The sequence below is a fragment of the Trachurus trachurus genome, assembly GCF_905171665.1.
Source record: "Trachurus trachurus genome assembly, chromosome: 10".
Classification (NCBI taxonomy): Eukaryota; Metazoa; Chordata; class Actinopteri; order Carangiformes; family Carangidae; genus Trachurus; species Trachurus trachurus.
The window spans coordinates 37,993,433-38,019,068 of record NC_139894.1 but is presented as its reverse complement, the minus strand read 5'-3'; the positions used below and the strand labels follow the sequence as shown (position 1 = coordinate 38,019,068).

The following is a 25,636-nucleotide window of genomic DNA, read 5'->3' as shown; positions in this document are numbered from 1 at the left end:
CTTAAAGCAGATATCAGTGGAATGTTTTTGTTAATATAAGTCCTAAATAGTCCTATTTTCCGTCAGCAATCACTTACATGAAGTATTTCAGCCTAAACACGAGTCTCTCCGTCACTCTGCTCTGCTGTAACCCGAGGAGAAAATTTTCCTTGTGGGATACAAGTGTTATCCAATGAGGAGAGAGAACGGCATGAAGGGCTGTGTGTGCAGCCAAGGGATGCGCGTGAATGTGGTGACGTAGCACGAGGACCAATTGATGCCTGACAAGGGCGGGGGCTGCTAACTCATGGTGCGTTCAAAGAAACTCGTACTTTGTGTTTTTCCTTCCTGTGAAGTCATACCAGTTCGATCTGGTACGAGTTCACGGGTCGGAAGTTACGAGTGGCCGTTATAGGGAACTTTCACAGACAACAGGATGGTAAAAACACGAGCTACGGGTTACCTGGAACGCTACCAAGTCGTAGTTGTGACTTGAAGCTGTAACTTACGGTTTCAAAAGCCTGCCTTGAACGCAGCATTAGCCGAAACGGCCGTGAAGCTGATATCTGCTTTAAGATTAGCATGATTAAAATCACCAGCCGCAATAAAGATGCCCTCCAGGTAAGTTCTCTGTTGTTTATCAATAGCTGCTAGCATGTAGCCAAGTGCTAGCTTGGCGTTAGCAACGGGTGGGACGTAGACGGCTGTAACCACGACAACAGAAAGCTCCCGAGGCAGATAGAAAGGTCTGCATTTGACTGCTAACAGTTCCAGGTCAGCCGAGCAGTGCTTGTCAAATAAGACGGAATCTGTGCATCAGTTCTTATTTACGTATACAAAGTCTCTTACCCGACTGCTCTGTTCTATCACTCTGGTGTAATGAGCGACCTGCCAGCTCAACCGTGGCGTAAGGAATCCTCGGATTCAGCAGTCCCGTATAGTTGATCGGGTTGATAGATCCAGGCATAGCTCATCCATTTTATTTCTGAGGGTCCTGGCATTTGCCATGAAGAGACTGGGTAGCAGAGTTCTATACCTGATGATGCATTGCAAACCCAGAGGGGGTGAAAAAGGTGAGTAGCTAAATACCTGTAGGGGGGTCTGGGGTCATCCCCCCCAGAAAATTTTTGTGATTTTAAAATGTGAGTGAAGCATTCTGGTGTACTCTGAGAAGAGGAGGGAGGGGGAGGGGGGGCAGAACATTTTAGAAAAGAACCCTGTCCCTTTTTCTGCGGATTTTTGTGCTACTGCAGATAATTTTGTCAATTTGTAGGATTAAGATTATTAAGAGTAAGATTATTCTTCTTTCTGCTCCCTTTTGTTGAGATTTGGGAGGTTTTTGTTTTTATTGTAGCTTTGTTAAAATGCAAGATCATTTTTCTGACTGATTTATTGCCAGATGCCGTGTAGCTATCTCGCTTTCTTCCCCCGCCCTCCGCCCGTTGTCTTCGTTGTCACTTTGTAGCCGCTCCACAGAGCGCACATGGCTAATTAATATGCACGTGCTGACCATATATGGTTGTGTCTAGGCGTTCCGGGGACGGAGGTGCGTTCACGTGCGCAACTGCGCACCGTTCTTGGATCCAGTTTGATTTATCAAAGAGAAATTGTGGAGAGTTGTGCACGCACAGTTTGATAGATCTGAAAAAGGTGTAAATATTTTGGGTGTCTTTTCGCCATAGGGCTAAGCAAAACATTTAGTAGCAGCAGTTTTACACTGCTTACTTACAGTTTTGATTAATGAGGCCCCAGGCCCTACGCCCAGAGCCCAGACGCTCACAGAGGCACTTCTCCACGGCTCATCCGCGGCGCTGTCCGTGGAGCTGAAGGTCACAGGTTAACTTGACAAACAAACTGCAACATAGTTCTGTTTGTTTATCATGTGTGTCAGTTTTGTTTGTGACTTGATAGTTTAGTTGTTGAGATTAAGAACATCACTCCCTCATCAAACCGGTGATAGGCATGCTGAAAAGAAAAGAGAGAGAGAGACGCGCCTGGGTATCGCGGCTGTAAAAAAAAAAAAAGACGACGCGCGGAATAGCGGTATCAAAAAGTGTCGGACTACCGGCATGTCTAGATAGAGGGATGTCTGAACCCCCAACTTAACTTCTTTCTCTTTGGTAATATACACATTTTTTGAGTATATTAAAATGTGCTTTCTCAACTTCTAAAATTTGGATTTGAGGGGGCAAGACATTTATTTGAGGGGGCACTGCCCCCTCTTGCCCCTGCGTAGAGCCGGCCCCGATACTGCCAGGTGAGATAATCCATGAGGACGCCTGTGCTCTGGCTATCCCTGATGGTATTCATGCGAGTGTTGGAAATCGCTCGCAATAGGAATTTGGTATGACCTCCTGATGTGCAATAGCTCTTCTCATCGTTGTAGAAGATGTTTGGTGTGCCTAAATTTAGCTCAACCATGCAAAAAAGTACAATAAACAGCCACGTGAGGCAAAGTCTTAGAGAGCACTGAGCTGCTGCGTCACTGTGCGCCGCCATCTTGAATCATCATGTTATGAATGTTGCTATCATTCATAACACAGTTACAGAATTGATCACATGACTTTGTTCCTTTGCCTCCACAGATGTCGACTGCAGCCACATGGAAAACGTTGTGCTTAGCACTAGTTGCTGCTCTCACCGTCATCGTCTTTGTTCTGTATTTGGAAGCACCAGCCCCAGTTTGTCAATATACGTCCACATGGGCCCGTGAAGACACTTCTGAAAAGCCCATAGTCCTGTTGTGGTTCTGGCCTGTTGGTGTGAAGTTTGATCTCAGTGGCTGTTCCACCCACTTCAACATTGACAGCTGCCTCCTGACAGATAATAGATCCTTTTATAGTAAAGCAAAGGGAGTGATTATCTTCCACAGAGATATAGACTGGCATTTAAAAAACCTGCCTCAGGAGCCACGTCCAGCTTTTCAGAAGTGGATCTGGTACCATGTGGAGTCTCCTAAAAACACAGCAAAGATTCCTGGTCTGGAGAACCTGTTCAACTTAACACTGAACTACAGGCGAGATGCTGACATCACTGTGAGGAATGAGCTGGTGATCAGGAAAATGGACATGAAAGGCGACTTTGTCCTGCCCAAGAAAGACAAACTGGTGTGTTGGATCGTCAGTAACAATGACCCGGCGACCGGAACAGCAGTGAGAGAGACCTATTACAGCCAACTGTCGAAACACATCCACGTCCACCTCTTTGGTGCTTTTTCAGGGAAGCGCTTACGTGATGAGGACTACTACTCCACCATTGCTAGCTGTAAATTCTACCTGTCATTTGAGAATTCAATCCACAGAGACTACATCACTGAGAAGGTAAACGGGCCTTTCGCGGCAGGGACGGTCCCTGTAGTTTTAGGTCCACCACGGGAAAACTACGAGCAATTCATTCCCTCCGATTCCTTCATTCACATCAATGACTTCCCTGATCCTAAATCTCTGGCAGAGTTCCTGAACCACCTGGATACAGATGATGAAGCGTACATGCGTTACTTTGAGTGGAGGAAGTACTACACAGCCACTCCTCATCTCCTGTCAATCCAAAATGAATTCCTTCAGCCCGTCTGCCTCGCCTGCGATCACATGTCCAAAGACAGGGATTACAGTGTAGTTCACGACCTCTATGGATGGTACTGGTCATGAGGAGCAAAAGTGAGATCAGCATTTGATAGATAACTGACAGTTTAGGCTTTTGTTTCAGTGTTTTCTTGCTAATTTTTCTGATATTTTATAGACTACTACTGTATTACAGAATTAGCGTATTTTGATGAAAGTCAAGGTTAGTTTAGGTTATTCTGTGGTTTTAAGAGGTTTTGAGCAAAACTTTTCACGGTAAAAAATCTCAGGATCTATAGCTACCATGTGTTTACAAAGGAAAGCAAACATGTACCTGACACTGCCTTCATCTGTCTTCCATTCAACCTGTCTCTTGTGGGCGTTGCTCTGATGATCCAGTAGGTCCAGGTGAGACGAGATGGAGACAAAGGTCCTTCTGTTTGTGACCAGTTGGTTTGGTTGGGGGGGGGGGCGCAGACTTAAAAGGCAAGGCAAGGCAATTTTATTTGTATAGCCCGTTCTTACAAACAGTTTGTCTCAAAAGGCTTTACATGGCATCATAACAACAGCCTCTGTCCTTAGACCCTCACATCGACTGAGGAAAAACTCCATAGAAAGGGAGAGGAGAGGAGAGAGCTGGTTCCACAGTAAAGGAGCCCGGTAACTGAAGGCTCTACCTCCCAGTCTGTTTTTAGAGATACTGGGAGTCACTAGCACTCTATAACATTATCCTAACATTAAAAAGCTGTCTTAAAGATCATATTCATATATTCATATGTAAGAAATGACTCATATTTCACCCAAAAACCTGCTGCTCTTTCATCTTATACAAGTTACTTAATTTAAACTTAAACGGTATCAATACTAGTCAAAATTTAGGCTTGAAAAAAATATATTAGTTTCTGACCTAAAAAAAATGTTTTTGAGCTGTAAAACCTACACACTGACACAGCCATGTAAATTCACATGCAATGTCAGGGAGGGAGTGGGTATTGAGCACATTTACACACTGTTATCCCTTATTGGTGAAAGTGATGCTGTTACAACCATCCCCAGTCTTCCCTAATAATAATAATAATTAGCCTACTAATTACTAATTATAATGGCGGTATACAATGATACGTCGTTTCATTTTTCAGCTCATACACGTTTGTTTTCAGTCGGGTCCAAAAGCCACAGCACTGACAGAGCGTCATGTTTCCATGACGACTGGCCGGAAAAGATTAGCAGTGCCTCATGTTTATATGACCCCCGATCGTAAAAATAAAACTCTGAGAAGTAACACTAAACTTTAACATCAAAGACACACGTACACGCAGGTTATTTGAAGCGCTGCTCAACGAGCCGCTCCAGTTGGACTGTAGCCGAGCTAACAGAGCTAACGGAGCTACGGAGCTAACGGAGCTACGGAGCTAACGGAGCCAACAGGTAAACAGATACACGTGTGGTCGGAGCGGTGCCTGGACTTGTTTGCTGATAATGATGTCGACATTTTCGGCAGGTTTTTACAATGTTCCTCGCAGTTGTACTCGGGGTCAGGGTGATGCCATCTAGAGTAGCGATCTGATTAGAGAGAGTGTCCCTGAGATGTTTAGGTCCAAACACGATGACCTCAGTTTTATCTGAATTCAGTAGCAAGAAGTTAGAGGACATCCAGGATCTAATGTCTTTCAGGCAGTCTTGCAGATTGATGAGACGGCTTCTGTCATCTGGCTCCATGGACAAGTAGAGTAAAACAAATGAAGAAGACTGCTACCGGATTATCTTGAGAAGTTATTTTAATTCCCACTATTAATAAATACCACCGCACAAGCGGACCATCACAGAGGCAGCAGCCGAGCTACTGATGTGGTTGGCCGGATGACTGCTACGTCTTCATCCCGGGGGAGAAAACGAGAACCTCAGTCATCTGGCTGCTGCCTCGGGACGACCGGATCATCACAGAGACGCATTCGAGCTCCTGGGGTGGCCGTCTTCTCCCCCCGGGATGACAGCGTAGGTTAGCCGGCTGACCACCACAGCAGCCCGGCTGTGATCTGCTCATGCGGCAGTTGTTTAGCAGCTCCACAGGTGGAGCTTCACTGCGCCGCAAACGGTGGAGCAAACTTCCAAGCAGGCGTCATTTGGATAAACTAACTATATTAGGGATCTCAACAGTTACTTTATTGCATGACAAAATATTAAAACTTAATAAAGTGATTTCACCAGCTGTTTGTTTGTGGATCTGTGTCGATCTCGACAAGAATGTCTCAGAAATATGTAATTGAGGAAAGAGATGCGTGTGTGTGATTGGTGATCCACAAATGCTGAATCACACTCAATTTTCAGTTTTACAAATGGCTTTTTTGTTTTTACAAATGAAAAATTATATATTTACAAATACCCAATATATTTACAAATAGCCAATATATTTACAAATACACACGTATTTGTAAAAACCAAAATACAAGTTACAAATTAGAAATTTGTATTTGTGGATCAATCAATCAATCAATCAATCAATTTGTTTATTTCGGGCATGTCAATTTAAATCATCATCACACTTCATCTTAGTTCGAGTAATACAATACACATGGCCGAAAGGGAAAGCGGGAGAAGCAAAAGCTTATCTAGTCCCGCCCCCATTACCCACAGAATAAAATCTTTTTCATAATCAGATCATATAATAATCTTTTTCTTTTGTTTTTGCTTTTTTACATTTTGATATAACATTCTTTTACTTATGACATTTGACATAACATGTTACAGCAGTAGGTAGTGTGCAGATCATATCATAATATTTTCGTTTGTTTTTTCTTTTTCTTTTTTTTTTACATTTTGATATAGCATTCTTTTACTTATGACATTTTGACATAACATGTTACAGCAGTAGGTAGCACATAGAGCTGCAGTCTAGCTCTAGACAGTACATATAGATTACGTGTGTGTTTGCACATGTGTCCATATTTCCAATCATGAGTGAACAACAGTCTCTTCCTGTAGCCTGACATGTCACAAAGTCACAGAATGGTCCAATCGACAGCGAGCAAAGTCCAGTGTATTATTTGTTGGGATGGTGTGAGAGCCCTCTTTTTTTTTTTTTCTTCTTCTTCTTCTTTTTTTTTTTTTGCCTTTTTCTTTTATTCATCCATCTCTTCTGCAGCCTTTGCCGCGTTTAACTTGGCCATATCCTCCCGAGTTTTGGCCATGTCAGCTCGCAGTATTGACACGTATTCACGAACTGCTGAGATGTCGGAGCGCATCCCGACCACAGCACTTCGAGTAGTGGCGTTGTCCCCCCTCGCATTGCTCTGCTCAGAGGCGATCTTTCTCATTTTCTGGTATTGCATGAAGATTCCGCATCCCAGGGTGAACATCCCAATTGTCATGAACGTGAATATGTACACGTCTTCGACATCCTCAACATCCAGTGCGGCAAGGCAGAGGACTCTCCACTTTTCCCATCCATCCAGAATGTAGCCGGAGATGAAGGTCCCGTCCGGGCATTTGGGCTCCCCAGAACCTGCACGCCTTGTTGAGAACACTCTGTCAATGGCATTCAGTGACCAGCTCAGCAAATCCATCATGGACCAGTTGATTGACCAGTTGATTTACTCAGTTGAATTTTCCACTGCTCAGGGGTCTCATTTATAAAACTGTGCGTGGGATCGTTACTAAAAGGGTACGTACGCCCAAAAGCCAGGTTTTGCGTGCGCCAGTAAATATTCAGACTTATAAAACCCTGCGTACGCACACTTGCAAGCAAACTTCCCTTTATAGATCACAGAGTTCCTACAAGTGTGCGCAGCTGAATCCGCTTCACGTCCCTCCCTGTCCACGCCCTGTTTTAACCCTAGATGGTCAATGCAAACCACCTCATGAATGCGATCTGCATGTCAATGAGCCTGACGTGCTGTTGTTCTGTCGCTGTTGTGAATTAGCTGCAGGTGTGAAAGTGACAACGTGACGTGTTGCTGCAGCTGTTAACGGCGTCAGCGGCCCAGAGCGCACGCGGTGTTGTTTTGGTGCGCTGCCCTCTCACATGCTGGACCCGGTTCGGCACATAGTTACAACAATGACAACAGTTCTAATCTGAAAGAGTTATTAACCATTCATCATGGTCTCCCTCTCCCTCCTTTCTCCTCCAGCGGTGCCGTGGTGCAGAATTACGCACGGGGCTCACCGCTGTATTCATACATTTACAGTAATTAGACTGATCGATAAAACTTTGAATAATTAGCGGAATCAGTTAGGTTACATTCTGAGGAATGATCAAACATGACACTTCTCTTGATAACAAGAAAACAGTAACAATTATGGGAACGATTACTGGATTTTTTTCTCCAGGGTTTGAGATTTAATTGATTCTCGATCATCACAGTATCATAGGAACATATAGTTATTTACACCATGTATTTATTCCATGCAGCCGCGGCGTCCTCTCCTCCTCCTGCGCTCTGGGAGTGGACAATATGACGGAGAGACGGTGGTGATTAAATATAGAGAAGGAATTTTGATTTTGAATTTTAAGTTAGATTCTAAGAAGATGTTTCTGAAACACCAGTCCGATGCAAAATAAGGGCGCTGTTGAATTAAATCACCGTGGCAACATGGATCTAACGCATACGGGTTGAAATTAAATGTGTGACGGCCGATAATAAAAACATAATCGTTCTTCTCAATCATCATTTCCTGAGTCTGACTTCAGTTCACCACCACACCATCTGTGTCGCCAATTCCCCTTTTCCTCCAAACCATGCGTACGCATGGCTCAGAGTTTGCTTAGAGCTGCGCACATTCTCCCGTCAAGTTTGTTTTTTATAGATCACAACCTTGGCGTGGAAAGTCACGTACGCCACTTTCAGCCCCGTTTTGTGCGTACGCAACGGTTATAAATGAGACCCCTGATCTCTCACAGTAATGTCACAGCATGCGTCTGATCTGTCACAGTAATGTCACGGCATGCCTTTGTGCTCAGTTTTATCACCCCCTTGTTGATAAACTTTAAAACAACATCCTGCTATACACAACCTGACTTAGACCTTTGGCATACAAGTTTCTCTGGTTGAACGTATTGTTTGGGTACAGTGTGTAATGTTATTGTTATGCTCCCATGCCGTCTCAGCACAGTGTCTGCTGCTTCGTGTCTCTGACCTTTATCAGCCCTCATGTGTTATTCTGTACCGGTCAATAGTTGTCATTACATACTTTTTCTTGAAAACAAATAATGTTTCAGAATTTTTGACTTCATCTTCTAATGCATTCCATTGTTTGACACCTGTGATCGATAATGAAAAGGATTTTAATGTAGTTCGAACCTTTCTTTGCCTGAAAGTCTTGCTCCCTCTAAGATTGTATCTCTCCTCTCTGTTTTGAAAAAATGTTTGCAGATTGTTTGGGAGATTTCTACTTGCGGCCTTATACATCATCTGCACTGTGCGGTAGTTTATTAGGTCATATAGTTTGAGTATTCTTGATTGGACAAATAACTGGTTTGTGTGAGCCCTATAGCTGGCATAATGCAAGATTCTCAAAGCTCTTTTCTGGAGTATTAACAGGGGATATGTGGAACCTTTATATGTGTGACCCCACACCTCTGCACAGTACTGCAGGTGTGGAGCGACTAGTGCCCAATACAGCAGGTGAAGTGCTTTTTGGTTTATTATTTTTTGTGCTTTCCAGAGTATGGACACACTCCTGGCTAACTTGCTTTTTAAGTGTCTTATGTGTGGTTTCCAACTTAACATGTCATCGATAATTACTCCCAGTACTTTGTTTTCACTGACCCTTTCAATATTCACCCCATTTACTTGGATGTTAATACTCTTATTACAACCTTTTTTTCCATATAGCATGTATTTAGTTTTCCCTAGATTCAGTGATAATTTGTTTATATTAAACCACACATGAAGCTTGGCCATTTCCTGGTTTACTGTTTCCACAAGTTGGCTCAAATCACCCCCAGAACAGAAAATATTAGTATCATCTGCGAATAATATTAATTTCAGAATATTGGACACATTGCATATATCATTTATGTATAGTATGAATAGCTTTGGACCCAGAACTGACCCCTGTGGGACCCCACAGATTAGGTCCAGGCAAGTTGATGTGTTATCACCTATTTTCACATATTGGGACCTTTTGTGTAAGTAGCTCTTGACCCACTCCAGAACTATGCCTCTAATGCCATATCTCTCCAGTTTAGCTATTAAAATATCGTGGTTAATGGTGTCAAATGCTTTTTTCAGGTCTATAAATATACCTATTGAATGTAATTTTCGGTCTATAGCGTCAGTAATGATTTCCACAGACTCAGTTAGAGCTAAGGCAGTCGAGTGGTTCTTTCTGAATCCATATTGGCTGTCATATAGCAGTTTGTGTTTGTTGATGAAGTTGTCTAGTCTGCTGTTGAAAAGTTTCTCCAAGATTTTTGACAGTTGTGGCAGTATTGAGATTGGTCTATAGTTGGTAAACTCATGTGTGTCTCCACTCTTAAACAGTGGCACAACTTTGGCAACTTTCATTTTGGTGGGAAAAGTCCCAGTTTGAAATGACAGATCGAAAATGTATGTTGGCGGTGCAATGATACCAGGTAACACTTTTTTGATTAACCTCATGTCAAATTCGTTAATGTCAGTTGATGTTTTCCCTACACACTTGTTGACCAGGGGCCGTATTCACAAAGCCTTTTATCTTACCGCTAGGAGTGCTCCTAACTCGCACTTAAAGTTTTTACGTAGGAGTTTTTTCTTAAAAGCTATTCACAAAGCCGCTGAGACCTACTCTTACTAAGGATAAATCACTAAGAGCAAACTAAGAGTCACGCCCCTGGTGACGCCCCGTTGCTATGGATTACGTCAATTCTCGTGCACGAATTCGAGGCGCTCAACACGGTGATTGGTTGTTGAGTGCCGGCGGCGCCCCCCCTCCCCTCCCTCCTCCTTCTCCTCCTCCTCGCCGCCGGCCGCTCCGCTTTTTTTTTTTTTTTTTTGCCATCAGGTCCGACGGGGCTTTTAGATTGCTTCGAGTCCAAACCACTCTCTCTGCTGCCGAGTTGGGCTCTGAACTTTCTGTCTTTCTCTCTGCCATCTGCATCTTTCTGCTACAGTTTTTGTCGCGTCTCACTTTCTGCAGTGTGACGCTGTGCAAATGCAATGAGGGTCAGTGCGTCCACTCGCAAAGCAGCCGCTGGTTTTTTTTCTTCCCACATTTTAATATTAATTTTCACATTCGTTGACAGCCCTATATGGTGATCATAATAATGATGAGAAAAGAAAATGCATTACCCACATTTGTGGCCTATAGCAGGATTTGAACCCAGACTAACAATAAGTTTAGTTTACTGGGGGAGCTGCCTTATCACATGAGCTATTACTACTAACAGATATGTGTGTCTAGCGCACCCACCAACTTTTTAAAAATATTTTTGGCTCACATCAGCATGACTGCATCGCAGCAGTCGCAGTTACCTCGGTCCGACCGTTGTGACGCCTATATTGGACAATCCGTCACCGTCACTACTCCCGTTTTATAGCGAAAATGTTGTAGATGACCCCCCCCCCCCAAAAAAAAATAAAATAAAAAACACCGACAAAAAGGCACGTTGGGCATCAAAGGGCAAAGGGGCAGGTGCTCCAGCACCCCCCTCTGCAGCAATTCGCAGTCCTCCATACATTTGCCTGGCTGCAGCCATTTGCGATTCTTTGTGAATAGGTCTTACTGAGTTCGGAGTCCTCACGAGGACTTTTAAGCTCTCCCAGACTTAGGAGCTACTTTTAGGCATAAAATACTTTGTGAATTACTCTTATTTTAAAAAACTAGGAGTCCTAAATTTAAGACTGACACGCCCACTTTTTTTAGGAGTTGCTCCTAAATTCGGCCCTTAGGAGCTACTTTTAACCTTAAGATTCTTTGTGAATACGGCCCCAGGTGTGTGATCTCTGTGGCCTTAACTGGTGTGAGAAACATTGAGCTGGGATTTCTGTCTCCGTCCTTATCAAAGTGGTCCCAGTGCAGGGGTGAGTCAGGAATGTCCTTGGCTAGCTCTGGCCCAATATTTACAAAGAATTGTTTGAATCTATTTGTTATGACTCCCGGGTTATCTTCCTGCATGTTGTTACAGTTGAAGTAGGAAGGGTAGCTAGGGTTTGTCCTTTTGTTTTTTGTCACATTATTTAGAATATCCCAAAGTTTTTTAGTATGATTCATGTTTTCCGCTAATAGATTGCTGTAATATTCTTTCTTGCGTTCATTTAAAATGCTATGTAGTTTGTTTCTATATCTTTTGTATTTCACTTCTGACTGTGTCGTTCTCAATTTCAGGAACTGTCTATACAGAGTGTTTTTCTTCTTGCAGGCATTTATCAGTGGTTTTGTGAGCCAAGGTTTCCCCTCCTTGTATTGATTTGTGTGTCTTTTTTTCATAGGACAGTGTCTGTCATACAGTGTTTTAAATATTTGCAAAAAGGAGTCATATGCATCATTCACATCTGCTTCATTGTAAACATTATTCCAGTTTTGCCTCAGTAGTTCATTTTTCAGTGCATTCATTCCCTCTTCAGTCCTGATTCTAATGTAGTTGTTTTTGTTTGGTGTCTGTCTCACAGTGTGTTTCCAGTCATAGATAGCAAAGATTGGTAGGTGGTCGCTTATATCATTAATCAGGAGTCCTCTTGTTATGTCATTAATGTTGGTAAAAATATTATCAATTAGAGTAGCACTGTGTGTTGTGATCCTGCTAGGGCGTGTGATGAGAGGTTGTAAGCCCATTGTATACATCATATTAGTGAACTCATCTATTATTGTGAGTTCTTTTGGATTCAGTAGGTCAATATTTACATCACCACAGATGAAAACACTCTTTTGTCTAGCTTCCGAGAATATTTCTCCCACACATTCATTGAAATCTTCTATTTTTGAATCTGGTGCTCTGTAAACACAGCTTACAACTATATTTTTACCATTTGTTACACATATTTCAATTGTCACACATTCCATTAAGTGGTCAACAGCTTTGGACATATTTTGTAAATAGTCATACTTGATTTCATTGTCAATGAACAGGGCCACTCCTCCCCCACCTTTGTTTCTTCTGTTAACACAAACAAGTTTATATCCATCCAGGAAAAAATCCGCTCCTTTGTCTTCATTAATCCATGTTTCCGATATCGCAATGATGTTGAAGTGATATTTGAAGTGTTGTAGGTATTCCTTGATGTGGTCAAAGTTGGTATATAAACTCCTGCTGTTAAAATGTATTATAGACAGTTTTCCATCCATCTCAATGCTCTAGTTGTATTGATCTTCGGTGTAATACTTGCATTTCTCAGACATGTTAAGATAAAAGTGATTGTCCGGGTCAATTCCTTCATTCGGGTCTGCTAAGGTATGGCTCACATCTTGATTTATAGTCAGCTCCACATTTTCAAGTTCAGCAATCCTCTCTGATATTTCCATCGTCTTTTCTGTCTGTGTAAGAACCCTTATGTTTTGCTGTGTTGAAGTTATGGAGTGTTCGTGAGCCATACCTTAATTGTTGAATTTCTCCAGCTCGTCCTCACTCCTGATTTGCATTGTTTCGACTTCTTCTGGTGATGATCCATTTGTTTTGATGTAGATTCTGCAGTTTGCCGTCCAGGTGTGCTGAATCTTGCCCATTTTCTTCAGTTGGCGAGCTTTTCTGGCGATGCCAGCATTCTTTTTGGTGAGATAGCAAAACACGTGTGCAAACCAAGGAACATTTGTAGATCACCCTCTGTGCATTTACAGATATATTTGAGACAAACTAACTCCATAGAACATGGTTTGTTTGACTGGATTAAAGGACTCAGTGACTGTGATTCTGGCTGATAATGGTTGTAACTTTTATGCGAAAGATGATTTTGTTCTGATGTTTGTGTTTCACCTTGTACGTAGATGTAACCATTTTGCTTTGTTTGTGACCTCATGTACTGAAAATAATAAAATTACTTCAAAAAGGTCATACCAGTAATTTCTCTATTGTTTCCCTTTTTAAAGTTGTACAACATTGTAGATGATACACCAGCTACTACAACACCTCATTTCATCTAAAGTGTCACAGACACCTTTACACAATCGTTATGAAAATCAGTTACTTTAAAGTCAAATCTCCAAGTCACCGATGCCTGAGCGCAGTCTGACAGAGGTTGGGCTGATGAGTCAGTGGGACATCAGTCAGATGTCACAGACAGAAGTAGAAAAAAGACAAACGAGTTTCCCCTGATCTGTGTTGTCCTGGTCCAGCCCCTCAGTCTTAACCCTAACCCTGCACAACATTTACACACTCAGCCTTCATGCAGCAACAGCATTTCCAGCCCCGGGACAGCAGGTACCTGACAGTAGCTTCATTTTCACCTGTTTTGTTTTGTTGCTTTTAAATTGCCACCATATTCTAGTGGAAGAACTTATATTCATTTAGATTAAAACAAAAGTGGTTTTAGATTTACTCTATTTATTAAATTTTATTATTATTATTATTATTATTCTCTTTTTTAAATTAATTTCTTTTTTTTTCTTTTTTACAAATCTAGGATTATGAACTCTTACCGCTGCTGTTTGTGATTTAACACTTTGTTTATATTGTTTTATCTCTTTCAGTTTGTGTTGCCAATAATCATCAGAAGAGGTTCTCCTCTCTTGCCGTGTTGATATGGCTCCTTCTCCCATTTCTTCTGTCTTACGCGTCACCCTGACGGTGACTCTCATGCTGGTTGGAGTCATAATCCTGATTTTAATGTACTACACATCAGCTCCATCTCCCAAATGTTATCCTCCCCCGGCGAGACGACAGACGGAAAAACCTGTCGTGCTGCTGTGGTTCTGGCCTGAAAACAAACATTTTGATTTCCAAGACTGCAAGAAGCTTTTCAACATGGACAGCTGCCTCCTCACAGACGACAGGTCTTTATACTCCAGGGCTGAGGCCGTTGTGATATTTCACAGAGCCATCCAGGACGACCTCTCCAACCTTCCTGCCTCGCCCAGACCCAGATTTCAGAGGTGGATCTGGTTTAACATGGACTCACCCACCAACACGCGCAGGATAGCAGGCATTCAGGGACTATTCAACCTAACGCTGAGCTACAGGAAGGACGCAGACATCCACGTTCACTGGAAACTGACTGTCAGAGAGAAACCAGCTGAGGACTTTGTCATTCCAAAGAAACAACAACTGCTCTGTTGGATGGTGAATGAACACGAGCTCAATGGGACACTGGAGAGACAGCGCTTTTACATGGAGCTTACAAAATACATAAAGGTGCACATGTTTTTCAGCTCCTCTGGGGAGACCTTGAGGGGTGACAACTATTTTCAGACTATTAGCAGCTGCAAATTCTTCCTTTCTTTTGAGGATTCAATCCACAGAGATTACATCACAGAAATATTCACTGGTCCTCTGGCAGCTGGCACTGTGCCAGTAGTTTTGGGTCCACCAAGAAACAACTATGAGGACTTTGCCCCAGGTTCCTCTTTCATACATGTAAATGACTTTCCTGATGCCATGACCCTGGCTAACTTCCTCCTCAGGCTGGATGAGGATAATCAGACGTATGTCAAATATTTTGATTGGCGGCGTTTCTACACAGTCAAACGCCATCCCACGGAGGAGAGGCAGGAGTTTGTACACGCTATCTGCCAGGCCTGTCATCACGTGGCCATGAACAAGGAGTACAGAGTGGTGCTTGATCTGTACAAGTGGTTCTTACTGTGACACTGTCAGACTGTGGTGACCATGCTGCTGACAAGTACTCACTAGAAATACAACTTTTGCCTCAGCGCAGGGGAAACGGTCCATGTGAGGATTCATATTGTCATTGTCCTGTAAAATATTTGTCCATTTTAGACAATTAATATACTTAAGTCACTTAAGTTTCACCTAAGTTTTTTTTTTTTTTTTTTTACACATTTCTATGAATTAATTAATAAATATGTCTTTAACATTCTCTGTGTGTTTTTAAATACTTTTTTTTTTTTTTTTTTACATTTTTGAAAGAGCCGCACAGTATATGGTCATGTGTTGCAGGTCCCGAGTGGAGGGACAAGCAGGCAGATTACTGTGTAACTGTGTAACAGAAGAAACGAAGAGCAGAAGTTGCTTTCACCATGGCAGCTCTCGTAAGAATGTATTCAGAATAAACACAATAGGCTATCTTTATCTCTCTTAGTGATTACAAGAGTGTTTCAAAGGCACATAAAGCACACAGTATTAAACCAAGTTTAACGAGAAATATGAATCCTTTCCCATTACTGACATTACTCTGTCATTTCACATTATTCACAACATCTCAATCAATGAGCCTCACATGTAACTTCTTGAGAGCTATTAAGTAAAAGTTCAACTCAACACAAACTGAAACTGTTTCCACACTCTACACACGCTAAGGCTATGACCCTTATTTTACGATATTCTAATCATGTTCATCATATTAATAATCATGTTTTGTTGTTTGTTATGATTTGTTTAACATTGGACCAACCTGTGTAACAGAAGAAACGAAAAGCAGAAGTTGCTTTCACCATGGCAGCTCTTGTATGAATGAGAAGGAGCTTCCGCCCCACAGAAAAAGAGACGCTTCCCGGCCAGTCAACATTCTACTAGTGCCACCTATTGGCTCCTTTGTGCCACAGCATGAAATTATCTAGTGCTGTTACTGTAATACTGCTCTGAAACAGGATTATACTACAAATAAAATGCAATTTAAAACAAATGTGAACACATTCAGTGTGGGTCACACATGCAATTGACCTTGATTTGCAGAAATCCAATAATGGTTCAGGTTGGAAACTTAGAATGTCCATGTATTTAAATTAGTGCACTATAAAGGATTAAATAAAGCAAAACCTTCTCCTTTTCACTGATTCGTGAGATCTTTCAATGCTGTAAACACCATGACTACCACTGCCATAGCTCCCACTTGAGGTAATTGAAGGAAATGTTTGGGTATTTTTTTTAGGTTATTTGGGTCCTTTAATATGGTAAAAACATCAGGACATGTGGGGCGGTGTTTAGCTCAGTTGGTAGAGTTCCTGTCCCATGTGTTGAGGCTATAGTCCTCTGCAGGTGGCCCCACGAATCCTGTGTTGAACGGCTCTGTCCTATGTGTCATCCCCCTCTCTCTGCCTCCCATTTTCTGTCTCTCTCAACTATCCTGTCGATTAAAGGCGAAAAAGCCTCAATATATATATATATATATAAATATATCATCAGGACATGTGAAAGTGTTTGCTGGCATGAACTTGATTAAATTCACTGTGATTCCCGAAAGTGAGCATGTGTGTCGTTTTTAACAGCAGTGAACTCATGAATAGTATTATACTAAATAGTGTTATGTGAACTCACACTTAGCTGGATTGTCCTGTTTCATTGTGATACAACTCATTCATCAATTAATAACAAACAACATGTGAAAACTTCAACACAAACTTGGATAAAATGGATTAACACACTCTGTCTAATACTGTATAAATTACACCTTAATCTTATTTTGATTTTTTTTAAATTTTATTTATCTTATTAATATCATTGTGGAGGCTATAATTAATCAAACAACCACATGATTATTTACTGGTAAGAAATAAAAACAATAAAACAACATTAAACTATGAAATAGGACTTTTATTGTCATTGTATAACAACAACAACAATCTTAAAAATCTTGAATCAAATATTCACATTTGAATTGGTCCAGACCTTCATGTTCCCCTCAGGATGAACCATAAGAACTTTACTGATCCTCTCATTTTTCATTCCAGCGCCACCATCAGGTCACATTTGAATTTGTCCAACACTTTGGTTATGATCATAACCTCAATTACCAAATGTTAGCATGCTAACACTGTAGCTGGTAAAAATGAGCATGTTAACATTGTCTATGTTAACAAAGTGGATGCAGACAGAGAGCAACAAAGGGCTCAACAGGGCCCTGTTTGACAAGTTTTATGTTTGATTGTGTGTTGGTTCAGCCAGCAGAGGGCAGCAGTGTGAAGGTTTCACTCCTCACACCAGGAGGAAACAGAGGAGCTCATTGAAGACTGACAGATGAACTGATGTTGATTTAAAATTCATTCAACACAAAACAAACTGGACTATAATTTCTTGTTGTTGTGTTTAGTTCTTTAAAATCGCAGTTGAGGAGTTGTGTAGATTTGTACTGGTGTGTTTCCATCACAGCTGTTCAACAACAGGTGGCAGTGTATGTTACTTCACCACTGACCTGAATGCGTTTGTGGGAACATGAATGGGTTGCTGTGTTTCTACATCATGGTGACCCAGATTTTTTTCTCCTTTTTTTTTTCTCCTTTTTTTAATGGACAGGACAGTTGATAGAGACAGGAAATGGGAGGCAGAGAAGTGGGGAATGACACGCAGGATAGGGCCGCTCGACACAGGATTCGAACCGGGGCCGCCTGCTATGAGGACTATAGCCTCAACACATGGGAGCGAATTCTGGGAAAAATCACCATAAAGTAAAAAAGTTTCAAATAGTGAGAATTAACCAAGATAAAGAGTTGAAATAATAAATGAATCCCTTCTGCACTCTGACAATGACCTTCATCTTCTTAGATAGATAGATAGATAGATAGATAGATAGATAGATAGATAGATAGATAGATAGATAGATAGATAGATAGATAGATAGATAGATAGATAGATAGATAGATAGATTTTCTTGAATTCATCTTTTTAAAGAAGAAGTAATCGATCCGGTGGTTTTGTCTAACTTCCTGTCAGCAGATGGAGTCACGTCACCACATTCACGCGCATCCCTTGGCTGCACACACAGAGAGGACCGCCCCTTTATGCCGTTCTCTCTCCTCATTGGATAAAGGTTGTAGGATACAAGTAAAGTTTTCTCCTCGGCTTACAGCAGAGCAGAGTGACTGACAGACCCGTGTTTCAGACCAAACACTCTATACAAGTGATTGCTGTCGGAAGATACAACTATTTAAGACTTATATTAACACAAACATTCCACTTACTTCTGCTTTAAGATAGCAGATGTAACAATACAGAGTGAATGTGCCCGTGTTATTTTTTTTTAGTGTTGGTGTAAAGTAACAGGGGTTAGGCCTACTATTAATTTTACTCAGAATTGATCAAAATTAACTCCCCCTCGAGTCAGTTCCTGATAGTGTAAGAGTTGATATCTGTTGTTCTGAGAATCACTCTGTTCAATTGGCCACACCCACCATTTGAATCGCTCGCAGTGGCACACACAGAGTCAGCACTCAGACTGCAGTCATACTTGTGTCCTGCAAATCTCTTCGTTCTATGGTCAGTTAAGTTTCGGTTGATAAAATTGTCTCTTTTGGATTGATATTAGCATTGAGCGTTGATTTTGGCAGCGAAGTCGGTTAGCTAGCCCTGGCCAACACTGCGCTGGACCAGGGTTTAGCTAACATCAGTTCCTCAAATTATTAAGTGTCCAGAAAGGAAAGGTTTTTTGAGTAATAGAAATGTATTGAAAAGGTTGTACGATACGAGTATAGTATGACAACATTACACATATGCAAGGCACATTGTAAATAGAGGGTATGCGTTTACGTCACACTCCTTTCAGTGTGGCAAAACAAACCTTTAAACATGGCAAAGGATAGCGGCGGACACAACGACAATATGGATTATCAAAACAAATTGAGGTCAGTAGGACTCGACAGTGATCTGTACCAGCTCCCCAAAACCATCTGGTCCACGGACACTGATTTGTGGCCTGAAATCAGGTATCCAGACATTCATATGTCTGATAGATATGTACCTGATTTCAACGCCAGGAAAGTACGTCAGGAAAGTACACATTGCAAAGCCTAAAGGCATATAAAAGCCTTGACACTTGGTCATTCTTCAAAGCAGGATTTGTTGGCGAAATTAAAGTAACAAGAACATCTATGGACATTCTGGTGGTCTGTGGACAGGTTTGTATAAGTTACATTTACATTTTTATCAACTTTGAGCCGCGTTAACCGCTAGCTACTGTCAGGCAATCTTTGTTCGTAACTGACACTGTCACTTGCTAATTGTACTGATGAAACACAGCCAGAAAATGAATGAGCCACCTTTGAGACCTTGGATAGCTGCAGAGAGGACAGGGACAGTTTTGACAGCTCATTGCACATGTATGGCAGGACTTGGAGAGATGTGTTCACATGCAGCAGCCTTGATGTTTGCAGTAATGTCTGGAGTGAGGATGCGTGGTGACACGGCGTGTACTTCACTGCCATGTCAGTGGCTTCAGCCAACACAGACAAAGAAAATCACCTGCTCTGAACTGTCCTCCATAGAAATGACATGTCCCAGAACTCAGAGCAGATGAATGAGGTATGAAGGATGAAACCACATATAGGAAGTCAGTGCCTTGTGATGCATCCAAACCTACTGGAGATGAACTTTCTGGCTTTCTGGATAAGCTGAAGCATGCAAACCAAAGAGCTGCTGTGCTCTCAGTAGCTCCAAAACACTCCACAGATTTTGTCCCAATGGCTCTGAGAGATAGCTTTCCTACACCACTGGGACAACTTTATGAAGCTGAGAATACTGCTTTGACATACAATGAACTCATTGAAAAATGTGACATGGTGTTTGAAGAATTGAATATGACAGATGGTCAATGTAAAGCTTGTTGAACAGGAGACAAAGGGACAGGCTTCATCAAGGATGTGGTATACGTACAGATGTGGCAGAATAACAGCTTCCAAGTTTGGTGCAGTTTTCAAAAGCAATGAACATCAGCCCCCAAAATCACATGTAAACGCCATATGCTACCCAGAGTCAGCAAAGTTTACCACTGCAGCAACAAGGTATTATTTATTGCTTTAACAACAAAGTTAATTTATGACATTTCAGAGTTGTTCTCTACTCAAAAGGATGGCACTCATGATAATGATCATAAAACCTGATGCAAAGTAATTGTAGACATGTGTATATGTACAGTATGCCCTAATTCAGTGGCGTGCGGTGACTTTTACAGATAGGCAAACAGAGCCGAAGACCCCCACCGCACAACCAGAAATCACTAATTCAATGTGTGATTAAGTTGTTTAATAAATAAACTAGTATCCACACTAAAAGACAGAATTTCATGATTGTGTGCTGCTTGTCTTTCCTCCTAAACTCAGAGTCCCTCTCCTGCATCTTGCTGCCCTCTGCCTGGTCATCTTCAGCTTTACTGCATTGAAAACACTCATAAATATGGTAACTGTGAAAAACTGCACCAAAATGTGGCACGAGATCTCTTCACACTCCTAGTTGAATGTGTATGTAGTAATAGTACATATTATATGGTGGGTCTAAGAAAATCAGTCAAATCAGTCAAAAACTGGAAAACGTCTGGCTAGCTGGAGGAAGCTGCTGGCTGGCAGTCAAAGAGTTAACCTCGACCAAATAAAACTACTAATAAAAGCAGAATATTCAAATAAATATAAATCAAATGAATTCTCCTCTACTACAGCTGAACAGCTGACATGTGGTCAAGACGCACAGTGGAGACCTGTCAGTGTCATCGGTTCATTTTGTTAATATACATGTAGCTGCTTGTGTGATGAGTGTGTTACAGAGTTCTTATTTGTCAGTGCTTTATGTTGTCATGATAATTAATAAACAAGCTTGTAAATCAAACCTGAGAGAGACAGGGAGAGAGTCCTCAAAACTATGTTCTAAAATAGCTCATTTTAATATCATAGAATTGTGGGAAATGCGTTAGAAAATTTAGTTAGAATCCTTTATTGACACTGTCAACATTGTCACCAACATTTACTGTGAAAATTAATTTAGCAGCTCCACATGGCAGCAGGACAGTAAAAAGTTAAAAAAGAGCAATATATAAATACAATAAAGTCAGTCTTGAAGTGGGGAGGGGAGTGGGGAGAACAGTGCTGATATTTCTGGCCTTCTATCTTGTGCAGTCGACCAGTCTAGATATCTCTGAGGGAAGGAAATGTGGTCTTGATAATCCTCTCTGCCGTCCTCCACCCGCTGTAGGTCCTTCCTGTCCTTGGCAGTGCAGCTTGTGAAGCACACTGTACAGCAGCAGCAGGTCAGGATGGACTGGATGGATGCTCTGTAGAAGTTAACCAGCAGGGGGCAGTGGAGGAGAGTCTGCTTCAACTTCCTGAGGAAGTAAAGGGCCTGTCCCATTCCTCCACACTTGGCTCAGTGCGCTTGGTTACGCACACACTCTGGTGACGTTTTGCCGGCAGAACATATATTTACATATAGTGTGCAGCATGGATTAAGTGGCCAAGCGTGTTGGGGGGAGATTTAAAAGCAATCGGGACATACTTGACAAGTGCAGCCTGTGCCATTGCACAACTACGACACACTCACACACACAGCAACAGTTTTAATAAACAGTGCTGCTGGATCACAGTCTCATCTACTCCAAAAGTGTCTCTATGCGCAAGATTCACATCTTAAACATGTAAGCCCAACTCTGTGAGTAGGCTAAATAAAACAAACAAGAAAAACTAAAAACATGAACAGAGCATGATGTATATAAAATATGACATTGTAAGTCATAATTATGAGATAGAAAGTTAATTTCATTTTATTCTGATTAATTCAATCGCATTTCCTAAATGTGGCGTGTGGCTCCCGGTGAGGATGGACTTCACCGTGGTGCATTGTGGGATTTATACTTGGCCAAATACCGCTGGGATGTGGTCTTACCTCTAGTGTGGGTAAAGTGCAAATCAAGCGCGCTGCACTTTCAGTCGTTGGAGAAACGGGACACACTGAGCACTGACACTAAACCCATGAACGCGCACGCCAAGTGCCCAAGTGTGTAAGTGTGTTGGAGTGTGCATATTGGGACAGGCCCAAAGTCTCTGATGGGCCTTCTTCACCTGATTCTGAGGAAGAGATCTCATTCTTCTTTAGCATGATACCACAAACATACATCTGCTCGCATGTGGCTTTATGTTATAGCTGGTTATTCACTAAGTTTATATATTTCAAATGTCTATGCATATTTTTTTTATTAGTTGTAATCACACTTTTCTGTTGTCTGGTTGTATTTGAATCTGAAAATGTGAAGAGGTCTGAGTGAAATCAAAATGAGCCAAAAACAGTTGTATTTGGATGGAGTGTATAACTATTATGACGTAGGCTTCTAGTGAAATATAATTAGTTTTCCAGTCTAGGTCAAATTCTGCCTGGATATATCCATGATAATAAAACATCTGTAAAATTACTCAGGTTCACTTTTAGCATCTGCTTTTGCACAGTTACTCCTTAGATGTTACTTGACTACGTCTTAGTAGTATTTTTGGGCTACTATGATTTAATACTCAAAATTTACTCTAAATAATGTATTTGTTTTATTTTTTAAGTTTGTGAAAGTTTGTGCTCATGCACTATTGTTCACTCACATCCTGTGCATCTACTGGGGGCTAAGCCCCCCCCTCCCCCAATTGGGTCAATTGCTGTATAAGTCACGTATCCCTTTGATGTGAACTGTTTCATTTATTATCATTTTACTTAAAAGAGGATGTGGTTTAGCTGCCTGATAGAAGCAGATGTGTGAGAACCGTTGGAGGAGAGTAGTCCAGTAAGTTCTCAAGATTTTTTTTAACCAGAGGACAGACTGTATCTCAACCATAAATGAAAAGACGTATGTCTCTGCCAGCACATGCAGTGGTGGTTCTACCATATATGGTAAACCCCCCTCATGGAAGAGGATCCTGTAGTTTAAGGCTCCAGGTGCTTCTTCTGTGGAGGTCCTGGGACTTCAAAAGCTCTCAGAAGTCACCCAAAAAGGCCATCCTCAGATTTGAGCTCATTCTGGGAGTTTGGACAATGCAGCATTAATCATACTGTCCACATACATGCTATTGCACTTTGTTACTATTATTAGAATCCTCTATTGTTCATGAGAGTTGGAATGTTTACATAACATTACTTTATAGTGTAGTTGGAGTTAAGATTTGTTTGGTTCATGTTACAATTGTTTATGTAAATTTCTCATAAGTTAATTAATAAAGAAGCATCTTAACTGTTAATTTATTCTGAATCAAAGCCAATGTTTCAATGTATGCCTTCATCAGGGCCCTGGATTTTCATACATCACAAGGCATCAGGCCACCATCTGTGTCACCTGTATTGTTATCTAAGTTTACTTCAGTATTTTAGGTGACATCTTGTGGGTAAATAAAAACACACCTGGCAAAGAACAAACCAAAAAAGTCAAATTCCAGTATCTCTAACAAATAATATCTAAGATAAATAATAACATAAATGAAGCATGTTAAGAAATTAACAAATATTTCAGTTTTTCCCCTGCAAGCATATTTATCTTTTGCTTACAGATACAACTTTTTAATAAGGCCTATCTTTAAATATTAAGCATTGATTTGAATTTTTTTGGTTTGTTCTGTTGCCTAGATTGCTGTGTTTTTATGTAACCACAAGATGGGGCCTCAATTAGTAAAGAAAACACAGTAACAATACAGGTGACAAAGATGATGAGCTGATGACTGATGAATGTTTTTCTATAGGATGAGTTAGTGGTTGAATTTTGTTACCCTGACCGAACTTGTGAGAGATGAGGACTAGGACTAGGCTCTTACAAAATGTGTACCCTGTACTGAACATAATTACTGATTAAAAATAGATATGTTAAAATAACCAGAGAACTGGGTGGAAATGGAATCAAAAAATTACAGTTTTTTTTAAAAGATTTTTTTTTTTTTTTTTAACCAGTATAAACACCTTTATTTGACAATTATGAGACAGGAAATCATGTGAGAGAGAGGGAGTGTGACATGTAGCAAAGGACCTCCAGCTCAGAGTGGGTGGGAGGGGTTTATTACGTGTCAGTACATTTTTATATATATATACTACAGTATTCACACACAGTAGATTCACAACAAGATAGATGCATTCACACAGACCACAGAGTTGAGAAACCACAAGACAAAGGTGAGTTTGTTCAACATTTCTACATTGTGTACTATATAAAAATCAGTGAATGTACAGGTTAATAGCAGCTCAAACAAAGAAGCATATTTTTCATTATGGTTAAAAGGTTTTATTCAGTGTGAGGCATGTTTATTTTGTGTGTTTAGGTATCTTGATCCTTAATTCTCGTTTAAAGGGCATTTCCTGTCGTAATCAACGTTAACCTCAGTTATCAGGTCACCTATGATATGATGTTCATTTTATACCATCTATACTCCATACTGCAGCATGTGGACGTTCATATTTGTTTTTGTTCAAGAATCTATCATTTTTTCAAAGTTCATTAATGAGCTCTAATTTTAAGTCTAGTCTAATTTGACTAATTTTAAAATTGTTCTGTGGTCGCAAGTTACGTCCTTTTGATCATCATTTAAATTTAAAAGTCGCTTTACAATTAAAATAAATTAAAATTCAGACTTACCGCAGCTTCCGCATAGTTCCTTTTATTTCCAGGTCAGAGGACAAACACTACAACTATGCTGCCCTACAACGCAAGAAGGGGGTAACTCATTTTTTGTCAAAAATTTGATTTTGTCTGTTTTGGGGCATTAAACGTCTGCTACATCAGTGTTTTTCAACCTTTTTTGAGGCACGGCACATTTTATTCATTAAAAAAATCCCGCGGCACACCACTAACCAAAAATGTTACAAAATGAGTGCAACCTCATACAGGTAATGGACATTGCTAAGGCCAGGTCATTGTGCAGGCTTCTGCCACTACACCCATTGACATAAAAGAGTCCTATTTTATTAGCCAACTCTACCAGACAGTCACTATTACAGACACAGATGCTCAACAAAGCCAAATCATTTTTAGAAGCTAAATAATATTTGTGTGAACATGAACTGTTAACTGATAACTAGAACTTTGGCTGATTCTTCTTCTTCTTCTTTTTTAAATCTACATGTCAATCAACTCATGGGGGCTTGTCAACTCGTGCCTTCAGCCATATTTCACAGCAAAGCGTACATGAGAGGACTTACACTTATGCTGCGCACTCCCTGTGATAGAAAGTCAGAACAAACATTGAGTGCAACCTGCAAGGCTTCACCCTGTAAGGACGGTGCCCCTAAAATAAAAAGGAGACGCTCTCCAACCGGCTCCCCGTCACTCACCTGCAGCTGCACAGACGAGCAGAGGAGC

At 41.1% G+C, this 25,636-nt stretch overlaps 2 protein-coding genes across 2 annotated transcripts; both read left to right on the top strand.

The window, feature by feature from the left end:
- Positions 1–561: 561 nt before the first annotated feature.
- Positions 562–3,626, top strand: LOC310992936 (4-galactosyl-N-acetylglucosaminide 3-alpha-L-fucosyltransferase 9-like; the record flags this gene model as incomplete). Its single annotated transcript, XM_083981165.1, has 2 exons — positions 562–600; positions 2,565–3,626. The coding sequence occupies 2 exons, from the start codon at positions 562–564 to the stop codon at positions 3,624–3,626; spliced, it is 1,101 nt and encodes a 366-aa protein (XP_083837291.1).
- A 10,564-nt stretch (positions 3,627–14,190) lies between these two features.
- LOC310992935 (4-galactosyl-N-acetylglucosaminide 3-alpha-L-fucosyltransferase 9-like) lies at positions 14,191–15,252 on the top strand (the record flags this gene model as incomplete). Its single annotated transcript, XM_083981164.1, has 1 exon — positions 14,191–15,252. The coding sequence occupies one exon, from the start codon at positions 14,191–14,193 to the stop codon at positions 15,250–15,252; it is 1,062 nt and encodes a 353-aa protein (XP_083837290.1).
- Between the last annotated feature and the right edge of the window lie 10,384 nt (positions 15,253–25,636).